General features: G+C 37.9%; 2 protein-coding genes and 1 long non-coding RNA gene across 3 annotated transcripts; 2 read left to right on the top strand and 1 right to left on the bottom strand.

Moving 5' to 3' along the window:
- Nucleotides 1-1,606: 1,606 nt before the first annotated feature.
- Nucleotides 1,607-6,370, top strand: LOC111204040. Its single transcript, XR_002656462.2, has 4 exons — nt 1,607-2,932; nt 3,351-3,499; nt 3,675-3,759; nt 3,854-6,370. It is a non-coding gene; the product is annotated as an uncharacterized LOC111204040 (long non-coding RNA).
- A 1,142-nt stretch (nt 6,371-7,512) lies between these two features.
- Nucleotides 7,513-8,163, top strand: LOC106421858. The gene is made up of 2 exons (XM_013862697.1): nt 7,513-7,974; nt 8,032-8,163. Exons 1-2 carry the CDS (start codon nt 7,513-7,515, stop codon nt 8,161-8,163), a joined length of 594 nt encoding a protein of 197 aa, XP_013718151.1.
- A 10,787-nt stretch (nt 8,164-18,950) lies between these two features.
- On the bottom strand, nt 18,951-19,751 carry LOC106421857. The gene has a single exon (XM_013862696.2). The coding sequence runs from the start codon at nt 19,749-19,751 to the stop codon at nt 18,951-18,953; it is 801 nt and encodes a 266-aa protein (XP_013718150.2).
- Between the last annotated feature and the right edge of the window lie 996 nt (nt 19,752-20,747).

Below are 20,747 nucleotides of genomic sequence, written 5' to 3'. Positions count from 1 at the left end.
AAAGCAAACGACTCTTTTATCTCTCAGCTCTGTTCCCTCTCTAAAATCTTACACAGAGGAGAGATAAAGCTTTGTTTTTGGTCATCGGAGATCTGTTTCCGGTCTAGTTTCCCGTTCATCGGGTTTTGTTTCTGGGAAGAAGAAGCTTCTACAGTTCTTCTTCGCCGGCTATCGTGATGGTTAGAACTTCATGTCGTGATGTGAAGTTCTTGGGGTATGGGTTGTGGTTTCGGTTTCAAATCCTCTTGGTTAGTCACTTTTGGCTAATATGAGTGATTACGTTTGGTGGTCTGAGTCTGGACGAGATCTCGATTCCAATCGTTTGATTCTCTCGGCGGTGTGATTTTGCCACCGAATCTCCTTTACCTTCAATACAGTTGTTGGAGGTAGATTTTCGGTGGTTGTGATTGAGGACCCGGTGGATTCCGGTGGCGAGTGCTCTGTTTCGTCTGGTGGTGTGTTAAGTCGGAGAAGATGACGGAGGATGGTGTTCCTGGTGTGACGCCGGTGTGGGTCGGTGGTTCCGGGGCTCCGTCGATTTGGTCTCCGGCGTTGAATCTCGAGATGACTGAAGCGGTGGTGGTGAAACGCGCGTGGGTAACGACGTTGTGATCGGGTGACACGTGGGCGTCCTTACGCTCTTGCGAGACGCGTGGCGGTTTAGTGGGTTGGGCTCAACGCCCATTTCGTTTAGTCCCTTTGTGTTCGGGTTTTTTGGATAATGTATGTGGGCTTGCCTTTTGGGCATTTGGGCTTAGTCCCTTAATAAAAACTATTAGATGGAAAAAAAAAAAACATATGTATAAAGCATAACATTTTATAAATAATTTTTCTCTCAACTTTTAAAAATCAACTAAAACTTTATTAAAATGCTAGTTCCACTAACTTTTTTTAGTGTTTTTGGATCATTAATGTTGATATAGAAAGTTAAGAATAATAGTTTTAGCAAAACCAGGATTAGGATTGGTAAATGACTTTTTTACGTTACATGAATGTTCAAAAAAACTACATTAATTTTTTTCATAACGTAAACCTGTCGTAAATATATAGTATTTATTAAAGAAAATGGATCGGAGTACTATATCGCATTGGAAAAATAAAGTTTATTTACACGTGTGTCTATTGGCGGTTTCTATTGCTTATCCATAACTTTCAACACTATTTTCTTTGGTCGTCCGTCTTCACATATGATGACAATTGACAAATTATATAGAATTACAGAAGATATCAAAACTACACAAGAAAACAATGGTATTGTTAAAGATAATGATTCTCCGTCTTTCTACATGACACTTGTCCTTATGCAAAGTAATTTGTGCATCATTATCCTCTAGATGTCATATTTATACTTTTGTCTTTTTTTTTATGCACCCTTACCTTTTGATTTTGTAACGTGAATCAATAAAAAAAAATACAAATCAAATCACTCATATCTCTCTCTCACGTCCTATATCACTTTGCTTTTATTCCTTTTAAATCATTATACAACAATAATTTATACAGAAAATTTCTCTCAGTTATATTATTCACAACAACACGTTATCATCACGAAACTCTGACCAACTGAGGTTTATCAATCCGAAAGTTCTTAAACCAGCCGAGATAATGTTTAAATTTATGTATTTCAATATACTTAATTTATTTAAATTTTACACTATAGGAAATGTGGGTATTAATAGCATCGTAGTATAGCGTTTTTAACATTTATGCTATTGTATACCAACACTGACCTTTTTAATAACGTTTATAAAATTTAAACGCTATGTTTGTTATCGCAAGAAAATAAAAAAATTTAGCCGCGTTAATTTGCAAAGTGTAAATGCCTTACCATTGCAGATCAAAAATTCAGCGCTATTGTAAATAGACACAACACATAATTCTTTTTTCCTGCCAGATACTAAGTGAAAAAAACAAGTGTCTAATCTTTTTCATTTTCCCTCTCATCCTCGTTTTTCACTTCCCTCTCATTCCGTTTCGTTTCTCAACCCTCCAAAAAAACCTAAACCCAAGCTAAACCATAAATCTTATACCCTAAACTTAAAACAGAACCCTAAAGCTCAAGCATTTTCTTATTTTAATTATAAATCTAAGCCTCAAACCCTAAATTATATACTTATATATATCATACCCTAAATTAATCACATCCCCTAAACTCTAACTAAAATTCTTAAAATTCTATTTTTTTTTAATTTAAAAAAATTAATTTTAATTTCAAATCTCAAATCTAATACTCTAACCCTAAACTTAAATATATACCATACCCAAAATCATATTACATATACTCTAAACTTATATTTTAAAACTCTAAATTTTAAATACAAAATAAATGTAATCAATAATTTGAATATAATTTATTTTTTATACAAATAAATTTAGTTAAACAATAAATTATAATCTCTAAAACAATTATTAATAAAAATAGTTTTGGATTGATTAATTTTCGACCACTGATTGGTTTTATTCCAAAGGTTAGAAGTTAATCTTAGTTAATCTTAGTTAATCCTATTACTTTCTCTTTATTGGTCAATGATTTGTGGCCATTGATTGTTTTTCTCCTGAGATCAATCTTCTCCATCACTTGGCCATCTTTTCTCAATCTTCTCCATCCATCCTTGAATCGTTAAACCTAAAATAACAAAGTCTTCAGATCTGCACACAGAGCTTGACTCTAATCAACCTTTTACGATTCAACCTGTCTGGATTCAACCCTCTCTCTCTCTATCTCTATCTCTCTCACTCAGCCATGATGAAAGCTTCGGCGACAACGCTTGACTCGAGTCAGAGATGGCGAGTGACAACAGAGCAGCGCCGGTGGCAAGGCGGAAGACGGATGTCCTTCATAAGCAGAGGAGGAGAAGAGGCTTCGATGGTTCAGCTCGCCGGAGATGAATAAAGGGGAAGTCTCAGCATCTCTTTGCCGTGAACCTCGCCGGTCAAGCTCTCTCAATCTCTCTACAACTTTTGCAAGTCTTTACTTCTGAAATTTTAGGTTCTTTTTTTGTTAAATCTATATGAGCTCATTAGTATTCGTGGAACTAATTGTTTGGGGGATTTAATCTTAACTCATGTAATTATCTTTGTTTATTTATGAGACATGGCTTTGGTACTTAGGTTGAAGGGTTTTGCGCCTGCTATTGTCACCTTGCTCGTTCTTCTAACTTGAGGAAATTAAGGATCTTGTTGTTGACTTGAGGAGTAGTAATGAAGATAGTCTAGAAAGTAACACTTGAATATGTTTGAGCATTTTTACTTCAAATACTAGTCCTCTTTTCTATTTTGTAGCTTGGATTATAAGAAACAGTTTCAAGGTTTGTCCTTTTTGAGTCTAAATAAGTGGCCTGGTTTTGTAGAGTTTGATGATGTTAATGGAAAGGTGCTGAGTAACAAGACTGTTGGCGAAGGTGACGATGCTTTCAACACCTTCTTCAGCGAAACCGGTGCAGGGAAGCATGTCTCTCATGCTGTCTTTGTCGACCTTGAGCCCACCATGATCGACGAGGTTAGAACCCGTACTTACCGTCAGCTTTTCCACCTTGAACAGCTCATCAGTGGTAAAGAAGACGCAGATAACATTACAGCAGTACAATGAGAAAAAATGATGTTTTGGCCCTATCTATTGATACATCTTTTGAAGAAGAAAAACTAATGCATTTATATCTTAAATGGTTTCTCAGCTGTTTACATGGGGTTGGAATCAAAGAGGTACATTAGGACATCCACCAGAGACGAAAACAGAAAGCCAATGTTAAGATTACACTGGTTAAGTTTGGATTGTTCTTTTAAGATGTATTCTCGGGTTTGATTATTGAATTACTTGTTCTATTCTGAGACTTGCATTTGATTCTTAACGTAGAGAAAGGAAGGAATGAGGATTCTAGTCGGAAGAGAGAACTAGAAGGAGAGTCGGAGTAGACTCGTTGGTGTGAGTCCGAGAGAGAGACTTCGAGAGTGAGAGAGTTTTGATTTTTTTATCTAAGTGTTTAGGCTTGTTAGTCTTTTGTGGGATGTTTTGTGCTTTAATGATAAATTTTGGCTAAAAATGAATTGGAGCCAAAACCCCAAAATATTATTGGAGCCAAATCTTATGGAGGAAAATATAACTGGAACAAAATATTATCCTCTTGTAATCCCTAAAACTATGGATTTTAATATTTTAAAGTATAACCCCCTAAAACTATAACCCTGAAGATAGTCATCCTTGTCCTTCTTGATAGACCAATAATAATATTCCTTCATTTTTCAATCATTAATTAATTGTGCTTTTTTTTATTAATTTTACATGTAATATAATTATATTATAGTTTGAGTTTAAGTTTAAAATTTAAATATAAGTTTAATGATCAGATTTATAGCTTGGAGAATAAAACTAGAGATTTAGGGTATATTGTATGGAATATAGGGTTTGGGTTTAAGAATGAGATATATATATATATAATTTAGGGATATATAATTTTAACAAAATGACTTGCTAGACTTATTTTTAACCCCTAATCCCTAAATATACTCTAACCTTAAACCCTAAATATAATCCTAAAATCTAAATTTTAAACTTTTAAACTTTATATAAAAATAAAGTTCGATATAAATATACATATCAACCCGAATCCATCTAATACCCTAAATCTAATACTCTAAACCCTAAGATTCAAACTTAGATGATATTCTAAATACTAAATAAAATCTCTAAATAATTTTTTTTCCAGATTTTAAAGCCAAAATTCAAACTTAAAACTTTAAATCTAAGTATATTTTAACACTCAAATTATACAAACTCTAAATCTACTAAATGCCAAACGTAAATTCTCATTATATATATCATACCCCAAATCAACTATACACTTATATATATCATACCCTAAATTAATCACATCCCCTAAACTCTAACTAAAATTCTTGAAATTCTAATTTTTATTAGTTTAATTTTTTTAATTTTAATTCAAATCTCAGTTCTAATACTCTAACCCTAAACTCTAAATGTATACCATAACACAAATCATATACCCTAAATCATATTACATATACTCTAAACTCATACTTTTAAACTCTAAATTTTAAATACAAAATAAATATAACAATAATTAGAATCTAATTTAATTTTATATAAACAAATTTAGTTAAACAATAATTTCTAAAACAATTATTAAAAAATAGTTTTGGATTGGTTAATTTTTGACCATTTGATTGTTTTTAATCCAATTGTTAAAAATCAATCTTAGTCAATCCTCTCACTTTCTCCTTATTGGTCAATCTATCAAAAACCAGGATTACAATTTGTGGTCACTGATTATTTTTGATCCTGTGGCCTAAGATCAATCTTCTCCATCTATCCTTTCAACCCTCTCTCTCTCTCTCTCTCTCTCTCTCTCTCTCTCTCTCTCTCTCTCTCTCTCTCTCTCACGATTTAGTCTTCTCCATCTATCCTTTGAATCGTTAAACCTAAAATTACAAAGTCTTCAGCCTCTTACGATTCAACCTGTCTGGATACAAACCTCTCTCTCTATCTCTATCTCTCTCAATCGGCCATGATGAAAGCTTCGTTGACAACGTTTGACTCGAGTCAGATTCGAGCCACAAACAGAGATGGCGAGTGACAAACAAAGATGGCGAACAGCGCTGGTGGCAAGGCAGAAGACGGCTGTCCTTCATAAGTAGAGGGGGAAGTCTCAGCCTCTCTTTGCCATGGACCTCTCCGTTTAAGCTCTCTCTCTCTCTCTCTCTCTCTCTCTCTCTCTCTCTCTCTCTCTCTCTCTCTCTCTGATTTTGTTTTGATTTTGGTACATGAAGTGGGTCGTGAGCAGAGTTGGTTTGATTGTTTTGTCTCCGAAGTTTAATCATTTATACGAGTGATTAGGATGTGTTTTTGGATTTGGAAAAAGATTTCAACTTTGATTAAGAAAAGCTATGTGAGTTTCTTGCTTTGCTCATAGCTTTCATTGCAATCTGATGCGTATGGTCTTCTTTTGTTTTGATATTTTCTGCAGGTAATCTGAACAGGCTGCCAAGTCCCAAGCCGAGCTTCTTCAGACCTTGACTAATGCTAATGCTTAACTTTCGAGAAAGAGTGGTACAAAAATTTAGCTGTGACATCTCAAGCCATGGAAGAAAGCTAGTCGGAGATGGCAGAGAAAGCTGGCGGCGGCGGCGGCGGTGGTGGTGTAGGTGAACCCGAACAAGAAAAGAAGAAGAGAAGAAAGAGACGTAGAGATGTAGGTTTTGGTTTATTAGGTTTTGTTTAGATTTTTTGGTTATTAAACTTTTGGTTTATTTAGGTTTGGTTAATTAGGTTTTGGTTTAATTTTTTTGGTTTGATGTATAAACTGATTTTGTGTGTAAACAATTTTTAATTAATGAATAAAATTTAACTTTTAAATTTAATTAATTCTCTATTCAATTATATTTGGTTGATTAAATTTTAAATTATGGTTTTAATCATTTAAATATTTTTTGTTTTTATAATATGATTAATTGCTTTTATTACAAAAATTTGGATTAGATATTTCATTTTAAAAACAAAATCAATTCATTATTATAAATATTAACAATTGCATAGGAATTAATGCTATTGTTGTTTATTTAACTACAACATATGACAAATCCGCTATCAAAAGGGTTGGACCTATTATAACGGGCGCTGTTAGAGCGGACAAAGAAGCGCTATTATACATGACTCATAGCGTTTTTCGTCCGCTATTACTACCCTTATTTCCTGTAGTGTTATTATTGTTCCGGAGTGAGAGGCTAGGCCTTCTCCGTTTATTTTTCGGGATGATAGGCGCTGCCTTTCCCGACTGATCGTTATGGTAGGTTATTCCTTCACGATCCAAGAAACATGTGGTAGGCTTTGCCTCCGTGAATAAAAAGAAAAGGTCAAAAATGGTAGACTAAGTCTCCTCGGACCTTGAAATAAGTAAAAGTCAAAATTGTAGATCATGTCTCCTCGGACTTTGAAAAATGATCAATATGGTAGTCTATGACTCCTCGGATCATGTGGTAGGCTGAGCCTCCTGATTTTATTTATGCTATTTAAATTTCTGCAATTTAAGTTTATGCTTTTATTTTATGCTTTTAATTTCTGCATTTAAATTATGCATTTAAATTATTCATTTAAATTTCAGTCTTTACTATATTTATATTATTATTCTATGAATATAGTTATCATGTCGAATTTGACAAAGCTCGAAATTAATGTCCTGGATATTACGGAAAATAATTATATGACATGGGCAATGGGTGCAAAGATGCACCTGAGAGGAAACGGGCTTTTGGAAACTATCGATAGTTCGAAAACGGTGTCGGATGAGAAAAAGGCAAAAGCCATGATATTTTTTACGACACCACATCCATGATGGTTTAAAGGATGAATATATTACGAAAGATGATCCTTGTGACCTCTGGAAATCTTTAAAAGAGAGGTTCGATTACCAGAAATATGTGATCTTACTGAAAGCTAAACACGAGTGGATCCATCTCCGGTTCCAGGATTACAAAAGTGTAAGTGAGTTTAATTCCGCGATGTTCAGAATTACTTCGAGGATGATGTTAGGTGGAGAGAGAATAAGTGATTATGATATGATCGAGAAAACTCTCTCCACTTTCCATCCTGAAAATGTAGTCCTACAACAACAGTACCGGGCGAATGGATATACCCATTACTCGGAGTTGATGCAAGTCCTCCTTGTAGCGGAGCAGAATAATCAACTCGTGACTTTAAACCATCAAGCTCGTCCCACTAGATCTGCTCCATTCCTAGAAGCAAATGTTGCATCATCCAGTTATGATAATAGGAGAGGACGAGGTCGTCGACGTGGTGGAAACCGTTATCATGGTCGTGGAAGAGGACGAGGAAGAAGATTACGTCCCTATGATGAAAGAAATAATAAAGACTTCCACGAAAATGAAAGGAATGAAAAAGACCGGGATGATAAAAGGAAAACGGGAAAGGTTTGCTATAGATGCGGCATGAAAGGTCATTGGGTACGTAATTGTCGTACTCCAAAATACTTAGCCGATCTGTATATATAATCCCAAAAGGGAAAAGAGAAAGGAAGAGGTGAAACAAACTTCATCTCTGATGAACCCGGACCATCCTTTCATGGTTTAAACGATGATACTCATCTCGACGTATCAGACTTTCTGGTTGAGCCAGAGAGTATCGATGAGTGATATAGATCAATGTGATATAAGTTTATTGTATTATAGTATCTATATCTTTTGTTATAAGATATAAGTTATGTTTGTTATGTTTCATGTTTAATAATATAAGTTTTATATTCAGAAAATGCCAAACTTTGAGACTATGGATGAAGATTTGTGTTTGGCAGATAGTGCATCAACGCACATGATAATAAAAGATAATAAATATTTCTTCAGTCTCAAAATAAGAGATTACGCTGGAAGCATAAGTACAATATCTGGTAATGCAAAGATTATTACGGGCTCTGGAAGAGCGAAATTTTCATTGCCAGGGGGAACAATATTTGAAATAAGTGATGCATTGTATTCCTCCGAGTCCCATAGAAACTTGTTAAGTTTAAAGGATATCCGAAAAAATGGATATCATATTGAGACTATGGGTAAAGATGGCACTGAATTTCTTTGCATTAAGTCCGAGAGGAAACATATATTGGAAGAGTTAAAAATGTTATCCTCTGGACTATATTGTACGAAAATAACCATGACTGAGTCCTATGCCGTGGTAAACATGAAGTTTACTGATACTTTTAAAATATGGCATGAGAGGCTAGGACATCCTGGTTCAGTCATGATGAGAAAGATAATGCAAAATTCGAATGGCCATCCGTTGAAAAACGGAAAATTTTTGCAAACGGGCGAGTTTACATGTAATGCATGTTCTCAAGGAAAACTTATAACTCGGCCATCACCAGCAAAAGTAGGCAATGAATCACCAATGTTTTTAGAAAGAATACATGGTGATATATGTGGGCCGATCCACCCATCGTGCGGGCCATTTAAGTATTTCATGGTATTGATTGACACATCTAGTAGATGGTCAAGTGTGTCTCTTTTGATGACACGAAATACGGCTTTCGTAAAGTTCATTGCCCAGATAATAAAGCTGAGAACGCAGTTCTCAGAGTATGCCATTAAGAAAGTAAGGCTTGATAATGCTGGTGAATTTACATCGCAAGCCTTTGATGATTATTGTATGTCAATGGGGATTGATGTGGAGCATCCAGTTCTTCATGTGCATACACAAAATGGCATGACCGAGTCATTGATAAAACAGTTGCAGTTGATTGCAAGACCTTAGTCTTGAGAACAAAGCTCCCAATTTCTGTATGGGGTCATGCTATATTGCATGCGGCTGCACTGGTTCGGTTAAGACCAAGTGCATATCATAAGTACTCCCCATTATAATTGGCATCTGGAAAAGAGCCAGATGTATCCCATCTCCGTGTCTTTGGGTGTGCGGTCTATATTCCGATAGCACCGCCACAAAGAACAAAAATGGGCCCACAAAGGAGATTGGAAATATATGTGGGTTATACGTCACCAAGTATAATAAGATATCTGGAACCGGTAACTGGCGATATGTTTACGGCACGATTTGCCGATTGCCATTTTAATGAGGATGAATTTTCAGCGTTAGGGGGAGGAATTAATAGAATTTCTAAAGAGATTACTTGGTGTACACCGTCGTTATTACACCTTGATCCCCCTATGAATCAAAGAGAGCTGGAAGTTCAGAAAATTGTGTATTTGCATAATTTGGCAAACCAGTTACCAAATGCGTTCACAGATACGAGAAGGGTGACGAAATCATGTATACCCGCTGAAAATGTTCCATCCAGAGTTGATGTTCCTAAAGAATAAACTGATGGAAATAAAATGAATGAACCTAGGGTTCAATTAAAGAGGGGGAGGCCAGCGGGTTCTAAAGATAAAAATCTCTGAAAGAAAAAGAAATTGGATGAACAAAATAGTAAGGTTCCAGAAGAACCTGATATTGAAAGATGTCTGAAAGAAGACATAAATGGAAAGGTTCCAGAAGAACATGTTAGTGAAAAATGTCTGAAAGAAGGCATAGATAAAAATGATCCAGATGACGAGAAGGGAACAAAAAAGTATGAGATTTCCATCAACTACGCCCGAGATGAAAATGATGGATCAGAAATAAGATAAAAGATGTTTGATGGAATGTTCTCATTTTCTGTGTCCAAAGAGATCGATCATGAAAATGATGATCCCGATCCTAGGTCCATTTTAGAATGTAAAAAAGACATGATAGGGAGGAGTGGAAGAAGGCCATTCAAATTGAATTACTTTCCCTGAATAAAAGAAATGTCTTTGGACCTATAGTCATAACGCCTGAGAATATAAATCCTGTTGGGTATAAGTGGGTATTCGTGAGAAAAGTAAATGAGAAAAATGAAGTAACACGATATAAAGCCCGATTAGTTGCCCAAGGTTTTTCTCAGAGACCGGGAATTGATTTTGAGGAAACGTATTCCCCGGTAATGGATGCAATTACGTTTAGATTTTTGATGAGCCTAACGGCGTCTAAAAATCTTGAAATGCATCTCATGGACGTTGTGAATACATATTTGTATGGATCGTTGGATAACGATATATATATATATGAAACTCCCTGAGGGATTGAAAATGCCAGGGGCATTGAAAGAAAAATCCAGGGAGATTTGTTTGGTCAAGTTACAGCGATCACTTTACGGATTAAAGCAATCCAGACGTATGTGGTACAATCACTTAAGTGAATATCTTTTGAGTAAAGGATATGTGAATAATGCGATATGTCCATGCGTTTTTATAAAGAAATCGTCATCTGGCTTTTTGATCATTGTTGTATATGTAGATGACCTGAACATAATTGGAACTCAAAAGGAGGTTGATGATGCTCGAACTCATATGAAAGAAGAGTTCGAAATGAATGATCTCGGCAAGACAAAGTTTTGTCTTGGGCTCCAGATTGAGCATCTCCGAGAGGAATATTTGTGCATCAATCAAATTATACGAAAAGATTATTGAAACGCATTTATATGGATAAAGCGACTCCTTTGAGTACTCCAATGGTTGGTAGAACTCTCGATGTGGAGAAAGATCCTTTTAGACCCTGTGAAGATAGCGAGAAGATATTAGGTCTTGAAGTACCTTATATGAGTTCTATCGGTGGGCTGTTATATCTTGCAAACTGTACCAGGCCTGATATTGCCTTTGCTACTAACCTCCTAGCAAGATATAGTTATGCTCCTACTCACAGGCACTGGGACGGAATAAAGCATGTATTCCGTTACCTCCAATGTACAATTGATTTAGGGTTAATTTATTTTAGAAAACCCGAGTTTGGTATGGTTGGTTTTGCAGATGCATGATACTTATCAGATCCTCATAAGGCTCGATCGCAAACCGGCTATGTTTTTACAATTGGTGGAACCGCGATCTCTTGGCGTTCCCAGAAATAAACTCTGGTTGTGACATCTTCGAATCATGCAGAAACTATTGCACTTCACGAAGCATGTCGAGAATGTGTGTGGCTTCGGTCTATGAGTCACCACATACAAGAATCAAGCGGAATAGTCAACGAGAAAGAGCCGACAAAAATATTTGAAGACAATTCGGCTTGTGTCGCTCAACTCAAAGAAGGCTACATCAAAAGCGACAGAACAAACCATATCCCTCCGAGATTTTTCTCATACATAAGAGAGCTCGAGAAAAATAAAGAAGTAGACATCGAATATGTACGGTCATGCGACAATCCAGCTGATTTGTTTACAAAAGCTCTTCCCACTACAATATTCCGAAAACACGTCTACTGTATTGGAATGCGGCATCTGTGTGACTTGTGATGAGAAAACTATGTCTACTATTATCAGGGAGAGATTACGGCAGTATACTTTTTCCCCTTGTCATGGGTTTTTGTCCCAATGGATTTTTCCATGACTAGGTTTTTAACGAGGCACTACGTAATACAAGATGGAAAATCAAGGGGGAGTGGTAAAGAAAATGATTCTCCATCTTTCTACACGTATTGGACACTTGTCCTTACACAAAGTAACTTGTGCATCATCATCCTCCAGATGTCATCTTTATACTTTTGTCCTTTTCTTTATTGGTCTGCTATAAATAGCACCCCTTCCTTTTGATTTTGTAACGTGAAACAATAAGAAGAAGTACAAATCAAATCACTCATATCTTTCTCTCTCACGTCCTATCTCACTTTTCTTTTGTTCCTTTTAAATCATTATACAACAATAATATATACAGAAAATCTCCATCAGTTATATGAGTAATTTGGAGATGATGAAACTAATTCAATATTAAAAAAGAAAAAAATGTCATTCAATTAATTTCCGTAAGAAACTATGTGAACTGGTCTTTGGTAAGTGTGTCATCTGCAGATTAAATAGAGTCAATGTTAAACAGCTCTGACTATTTGTTTTGGGATTTTTTGTCAAACTTAAAGGCAAAATATGGCAATATGAACAAAAACAAAATATTTCTTAGTTTTTCTGGTTTTTTGGATTTTTTTTATTTTTATAATATTTTTTGTACAGTGGTTCATGTTGGGGTTTCTTTGAAAAATAAATTACATATTTTGTTTTACTGATATACTAAAAATACATTTTACCAAAAAAACTATGGAGAGATCAATTAGACTTCATGTTTTTTATGGCAGTTTTATCAATAACTAGTAGTTTTCCGATGCTACACGCCGGGTTCGTATATTTTATTATCCAATAAAAATCTTCATTCATTTGATAGTGGTTAGTGATAGCAATGTATTACTTTGTTTTGAAGTTGCTTAGTTCAAAGAGGAGTAACATAAGCGGGTCTAGCTCACTGATTGATTGAATAAAACAAATAGCTGATAGTTGCACTTAAACATAAAGTAAAGTTGACGTTTGGAAAGAAAAAACATGTACATGTATGTGTTTGTTTTGTGATTATTTTGTTCTAATGAAGATAATATAATTCGTTCATCCTCTCTTAAAGTAGTAAACAATCTGCGTATGTTTTGTCAATGTCTTGGATGTGGCAATCTGTTAGGAGATTCCCTGTAGACGTATTGGTTAAATATTTTGTTTTGGCTATGTGTTTTGCCTGTGATGTTTTCAAATTAGGTAGGTTTTGTAAATAAAGGTTTCCTCTCTCATTTTTAGTAATGATACTAACATACTTAACTAAAAAATAAAATAAATAATCTAAAACATGTTTGTGTACCATAAACAAATTTTTCATTTCTTTGTAATAGTAGCAGGTGATACATTTTGTTTGTAAATCATATATTTATTTCAGTATTAAAACATTCATAATAAAATAGAAATGATTTTACGTTCTGTCATTGTTTGTTTTACTTTGATATTATGTTCCAGCGTATGGGACGTTTTCAATTTTTTTTTTTTGAAACCTGACGTTTTCAATTTTTAATAGTCACAAATAATCTAAAAAACTGAGCGTGGTCATTGGTCAAGTCATTATAACTTCCCTTCACTGCATCAAAGAAGGTTTTATTACCAAATGTTTAAGCTTAACTTTTCCGTAGTATGGCATCTTCCCTTTTATGTTTCTTTCGTGTATTGACTCTTTTTTCTTTTATTTTATATGAAAGCCATTTATAGAAATGTATAGAACTTAAATTGTTGATTGTGAGAGTTATACGGCCTGTGTCACATATTGCTTCTTTTAAACAATTTTTTTCCAAAATACAATAATATCTTTAATTTTGTAAATATTTACAATCCATATCACTCATTTTAGGATGTCTAAATTTCAGACTCCAAAAAGTCTGAATTGACATAATATATTCTCTCTTTTTTTAACAAAGATAAAATATTCATATCCACGTGTTTTTCATCGCTTTTATGATGCTCTTGCCTGATAATCACGGTGAACAGAGATTGATGGGAGCTCATCTCTTCTTTCATTCACCATAATTCGCCGACATCAAGAGTGAAGATCCATCTCGTTGATTTCTTTGATTTTTCTTCCTCTTCTTCTAAAAGGAAACAATCATCATTCAAGCTATAATGCTCATGATACACTAAAAATGAATCCTTGCTACTGTCAAGTTAACAGTGGTAATTGTAATATTTGAGATTCAATCCAGAGGACCAGTTTACTCTTTACTCTTATGAGTTCAATAATAAGCTGAGAAACAAGTGGAGTTTTGAGAATTAATTGTGACGCAAGTAACTAGAATACCTAGATGGTTCAAATTCGATTTAAATGAAACCGGCTTAGGGTTATTAATCGGGTGTCAATGCAAAACTGAACAACTATTCAAATGCAATGAGGTGCAGTCTAGAACTCAGATCACTCGGCTAGAACAATCCACTATCGTGGTCTTGCTCCCTTTGCAGATCGGTCTTGAATCCTAAGTTCTCACTTGGAACAAGACGCGATAACAAGCCTTAGAGACAAGATCCGATTAGTTCACTTAATACCCTAATATCTACTCTCGCTGATTAGGGATACAAAGCTCATTCAATATATGTCAATTTATCTCCTAAGCGGTTAGCTAGGTGATTAAATCAGAAATCTAACATTAAGTGATCAATTCAATGTAAGCAGTAAGAACAATATGAATGAAGAACAGTTAAGATCACTTATTTGTGTTCAGTTCATGCGGCTAACACCCTACAACCCTAAGCAAGCTTAGCCTACTACTCAATCATAAAGCAGGATGACACAGACATGGTTTCTGAATAATACTGCAAATAAAATAAAGTAGAAAGACAAGGGTTCAGGATGATCTTCTCGTGAGGATGAAGCCTTCTCCCTTACAAGTTTCTTAATCCAAAGAAAATAGTTCTCGGTCTCTTGCAAAACTAGCGTAAGAAAAAGAAATGATAGCATAGGCCTTTTTATATGGAGGCGCTGGTGGTAAAGAGATAAGAGAGAGTGGAATCTAGGGCAAACTTCCGGAATAGAAAGTTTCCTTAATGATCGGGAACAGTCAGACGCTTGTTCTCTTCGGGAACAGCCTTCGGGTTGTTCTAGATGGCTGTTCCGCATCGAATCCTTCAAAACGACATCTGACTTCCTGAATCTCTCTTCTTTGCTCTTTCACCTGCTCCAAACCTGGAATGATATCAATTAAACACGAATTAGAACTGAGAATTAGCTCAAAGCACACATATAATGGTATTAAAAACACCATATATCAATTCCCCCAGACTTAGATCCTTGTGTGTCCTCGAACAAGGCCAAGCCTCAAGAACAGGGAGAAAGGTTTGAAAGAGTGGGAACTCGCTTTTCCTGAATAACCATGCTCTTACCACACATCTCTGAACCATACAAGCTGTAGACTTAAACCGCACACCCTTACCAGAACACTCACGATCGCTGTTCGAGAATCAGCTCCATACTCTCTATCTCATACCTGAAAAGGTCGCACTATCGAGACAAAACTCCTTAAACATCAATTAAGAAAAGCGTGAGCTTCTCTTTACATGCACTATTCAGGGTAGACGGGTTGATAAGGAACATGCTGTTTTATGGTGGAGCTGAGAGTGTTTAGGGGCTACCGTATTTGAGTGTATGCAGGATATCGCGCAAAATAGCAAGAGATGACGGATCTATTGATGTCCACAACCCTTACTCGTTTCTGCTTCACGGATGTGGTTGTTCTCCACTTCGGGTCAATCATATGACTGTTCTCCAGCTCTTGACTTCTTTTCTTATTCCTCAAAAATCGGTACCAACTCCTTGCTCAACCCTTCCCAGTGGCGTGTATCTTCTGAAGTTACCTTCCCCATCTCCATCATAAAATAAATAAAAGCATACTGTATATATATTATTATTATTATTATTATTATTATTATTATTTTTTTTTTTTTTTTTTGAATAATATTGATGGGGTTTCGAGGGAAAGGTATCGGGGTGAATGTTTTGCAGCCACTGGTGGTCTATCCTTTTGTTTCTCACGGGTCGCCATTGTTCATCTGGTCAGATCATGCACCCTTGAATGTTTTTCATATTAGGGCTTGATCTTGTCAACTGTTCTCATTATGCTCGCTCTCTCTTCTCTAAATGTAAGGCATTAACGAGTAAGGGGCTGCGTCAATCCTATCCTCTCTGACCTTTTTGCACATATCTGCACATATGACATTGAAAAACAGAGTGCATGAGGGTGAAAATAAAGGCTTAGGTACATGGTTGGAACTAGCTAAAGATGAGCTAGCAACTCAGGATCAGCAAGATTGGTAAAAAGAATAAGAAGCCCTGAGCGTGAGTCTCGTTTCCCTGATCTAGTGCCCATAACAAGAAGAATTTCAGTCAGGATTAGGTTCAAGTTAGGTGGAGTTGTGTCTACCCAGTGTAACCTGATCGGATGAGAGCTTCTGGAGAATCAAATGAGATAAGTCAGAGGGTGTTCCAGGTCCAAGTGTGGGTCTTTCATCACTGCTAAGGTCACTGGATTAGAATGTTAGAGCACGAGGTGGTTAAGAGAATATATCACAAGGTCCTAATTCCCACAAGAGTTTTAGCTGACTAGATTCTAAACTGACTCAATAAAACATCCAAATGACATAAGGACTGACTCAAAAACAAAGAAATAAAGTTTCAGCACACAGTGCTTCCCCCAGACTTAATTTACACCATCCCTGGTGTGAAATGAATCTGAGGTCTTGCCTAAAATCAACACAAGGCATAAAAATAAAACATAAAAATAAAGAGTTCAGATGAATAGAACAATGGATAGAGAATAGTCCTCGCGACTCAGTCGGACTCGCCGCTCTCGGCGGGATCAAACGAACGTCTGTTACGCGAGCGATGAACCTCCTCGGTTGAAGTGCCTGTTCCCATAGGCGCCTTTCCTCGCCGGTGCGATCGTGGAGTCTGCTCTGCTGGAGGCTGTCTCTGGTTACTTCCGCCAATGCAGCCTCCAGTGATGAGATGGAGGATCCTCCGCATGAGGCTGTTGTTCTTCCGCTGCGAGTCAACCATCCAGCATCGGTAAGCCTGATCATCGGTCACATCAGCCAGCTCTCCGAGGTCGTATGACGATTCAGCTTCTGGGGTGATGTCCTCAACATCGTCCATGTCCGCGTCAGGTGCTGCAGCACGTGGATCAGTGCAAAGGAGCTCAGGTGGAGGGAGGAAGCTTATGTTGTCGAACACGCTGAACCTGGTGATCTCGGGGTGAGGCAGTTTGGTGAACAGCTGGGTAACGGCCTTATCAAAGAAGCTGTAGGTCTCTTCATCACGCATGATGTGGCATGCCATAAGGTACTTGATGTCAAGGTACTGAACCTCTTTGTTGACGCTGTACTTGCTGAGATCAATGCTAAAAAGCTTGATGAGCGGTTTGAGCAAGCTACCGCTTCTGTCCTTCTTGTTCAAACCGTGCACAAGACTCTGCCGCCTCTCGCAGATCATGGTTATGAAGTTGAAACCGGGGTTCGTCTTGACCTTTTGAATTGGAATGCCGGACCCAGAAGCTCGGATTTCATCCTCAATACCAACTTACAGGGTTTGCATCTCCCGTTGGTGACCTTCGAGGTCAGATCTTTAGCGAATAGGAGGTTTGAGGTGATCTTTGCAATGACCCGAAGTGTCGGGTTCCTGATTTACGACTGGTAAGCCTTTCCGGGTGTGAAGTTCCCATTCGCAATGCAATCCCAAAAGGCGTTAGAAGGAGAGAACTTTTTCGCCACCGCTACTCCTTTCGGTTCATTGGCTGTCTCATAGATCTCATTGATCTTGTCGAGGGATAAGGAGCAGTACTCTCCATCGGCCATGAAAGAGAATGAGCAGTTGGCGGAGGAGGGTGCATTGGAATCCTCGTACGTGATCGTGGCGGTGGCGAGCACTTGGCGAGCAAGGTCTGGGTAGAGATCATGTGTTGTATAGCACAGAGGAGTTATCCCTATGGCATGTAGCATCTCGAACACGTCCTCGTCGATCCCAAGATCAGCCAGAGTCTCCGCGTGGCAGAAACGAGTGGGTAACATGTCAAACCGGAGGAGGGCGTTGTAACGCGCTGCTGTTCCCTTATCCCATCCCTCGCAGTTGAAGTCCAAGAGCAATGGGTTGTCGAGATCAATCGGTTCACCCTCTTGTTCACAGGGCCATGGGTAGGTCGCGGAGGTTTGTTGTTGTGCTTGCGGGGGTGGCGTACTTCTCGTGCAGGTCGCTCGCGTTCTCTTGGCTGATTGCTTAGTGCGTGCCATCTGAAAAGCAAACAAAATAAAGCTTTAGTTCTGTTATGTCGCACATAAGAAATGGAATAGAACAATTTCCATCTCTCCTTATGTAAACCGCAAATTGCCTTGACACGACAACCAACAAATCGAAACTCAACCCAATAACTCCATTCAACTATCCACAAACCGAATCCAAACAGTCCTATCAATCGCAACTCGCAAATGTGAAATGAATCATGAGTTCATCTTCTAAATCAACCCTAACAGCAAAAGGGAAAATCGAAATCAAGTAGTTCAAAAAGAATCGATCTATGAAGCGGTTAGAATGATGAACTTTGCAAGCTGAGTTTTGCGATTTGGATGGGGATTGTCGAGCCTCTTACCTATTGAAAATGGTGAAATGGACTGCAAAAACAGAAAGAACTCGAAATTCCAAATGAGTGATAAGCAAAAACCACTTAAAATGGATGAAAATCTGAGCTTTGGTGGTTGCTTAAAAATCGCAAGGGTTGGGGAACAGTGTACGGCGGAGTGAAAGGGAAAAGTGGAAGGGTGGGGCCTTAAATAGGCAAAGCCCTAACTGCTCTTCTTTTATTTTTTTTTTTGGTTCGGAACACTTACCTGGAACAGGCAATAGGTTGTTCTACCAAAAGAACAGTCATTTGGTTGTTTTGACTGAAGTGTCCGATTTTTCTTGTTTTTGACCTACAAAATAAATCTGAAAAGAAATAAAATAGACTATAGAAAATAATGTACACACTAACCAGTGGGTTGCCTCCCACCAAGCGCTTGGTTAAAGTCATTAGCTTGACTTGGATCAGCCGATCAGGCTGATGGGGGAGCGCTTAGGGGAATTTTTTCGCCCTCTGCGATAGTGGAGTCAGCAAGGTAATGCTTTAAGCGCTGTCCATTCACTACGAACTCATCTCCTTTTCTGTCCAATAACACAACAGCTCTGTAGGGTCGAACTTCCTTAACAGTGAAGGGTCCGGACCATTTAGACTTCAGCTTGTCTGGGAACAACCTCAGCCTTGAATTGAAAAACAAGACCTTATCGTTGGGTTTGAAACGTCTGAAAATGATTCGCTTGTCATGGTAGGCCTTGGTCTTTTCTTTATAAATTTTGGAGCTTTCATAGGCGAGGTGCCTTATCTCTTCCAGCTCATGGATTTGGATCATGCGCCTTTCAGTTGCTGGCTTGATGTCGAAATTCAGTAACTTGACTGCCCATGCAGCCTTGTATTCGAGTTCGACAGGAAGGTGACACGCCTTACCGTAGACCAGGTGATAGGGGGTGGTCCCTAGCGGCGTTTTGTAGGCCGTTCTGTAGGCCCATAGGGCATCGTCCATCTTAAGTGACAAGTCCTTTCGTGAGGTGTTGACAGTTTTCTGGAGAATGCTCTTGATCTCCCTGTTGGAAACCTCAACCTGTCCACTCGTCTGTGGATGATAAGCGATCGCCACCTTGTGCCTTACTCCATTCTTCTTTAAGAAGCCCTGAAATGCCTTGTTGATGAAGTGTGTTCCACCATCGCTAATGACCACTCGAGGCACTCCAAATCTCGGAAAGATGATGGAGCTGAACATCTTAGTCGCCGCTTTTGCATCATTAGTGGGACTCGCCATCGCTTCTACCCACTTAGATACATAGTCAACGGCGACGAGGATGTACTCGTTCTTTGAAGGAGGGCGATGGAGGGAATGGGCCCATGAAATCGACTCCCCAACAGTCGAACACCTCAACCTCTAGAATGTAATTCCGAGGCATCTCATTCTTCTTGCTGATGTTCCCAAGTCGCTGGCATGCATCGCATCTGGCTATGTAGACGTGAGCATCTCTGAATATAGTTGGCCACTTTGAAGGATTTTGGAAACCGTTTTGAATGTAGCGAAGTGGCCTGCGTAAGAAGAACCATGGCAATGATGTAGGATCCCTGGAATATCTGCCTCTGGAACAAACCTTCTGAACAAGCCATCCTTGCAATGTCTGTACAAGTACGGTTCATCCCAAACTTAACGCCTCGCCTCCCTTAAAAATTTCCTCTTGTCGTTTCCAGTGAACTTAAGAGGTTGCTTTTCAGCAGCACGAAAATTCGCAATCTCAGCAAACCACGAGTGGTGAGAGTACTGCTTTTGGATCGCGGCGACTGGCTGTTCCGCGATGCGAGAACAGTCAGGTATCATTCCCTGAGGTTGTTCCGCGATGCGAGAACAGTCGGATGTGATTCGCAGAGGTTGTTCCGCGAAACGCAGACCAATCGCGTTGACGTGTTCCACTGGGTGTTCTTCATCAAGAGTTGTGCCGTCCTCAATCTTCATTCTGGACAAATGGTTTGCAACCCCATTCTCGACCCCTCTCTTATCTTTTATCTCAAGATCGAATTCTTGGAGAAGAAGAATCCACCTCAACAACCTCGGTTTTGCATCTTTCTTTGTGAGCAGGTACTTAAGAGCAGCATGGTCGGTGTGCACAATCACCTTAGATCCCACCATGTAGGATCTGAACTTCTCGAATGCAAAAACAATAGCAAGAAGTTCCTTCTCAGTCGTAGCGTATCTGCATTGAGCTTCATCCATGGTTTTACTTGCGTAATAGATTACATGAAGTTTCTTATCTTTGTG

This window comes from Brassica napus, chromosome C3 (assembly GCF_020379485.1).
Source record: "Brassica napus cultivar Da-Ae chromosome C3, Da-Ae, whole genome shotgun sequence".
Lineage (NCBI taxonomy): Eukaryota > Viridiplantae > Streptophyta > Magnoliopsida > Brassicales > Brassicaceae > Brassica > Brassica napus.
This window is presented reverse-complemented; position numbering and strand designations above follow the sequence as displayed.

Excerpts from the sequence above, each read along its gene's own strand:
- LOC106421858 (XM_013862697.1), top strand. The coding sequence starts at position 7,513 with ATGTTCAGAATTACTTCGAGGATGATGTTAGGTGGAGAGAGAATAAGT. Across the intron at positions 7,975-8,031 it reads GCGGCATGAAAGGTCATTGG|GGAAAAGAGAAAGGAAGAGG; the intron begins GTACGTAATTGT and ends TAATCCCAAAAG.
- LOC106421857 (XM_013862696.2), bottom strand. The coding sequence starts at position 19,751 with ATGGCGAGTCCCACTAATGATGCAAAAGCGGCGACTAAGATGTTCAGC.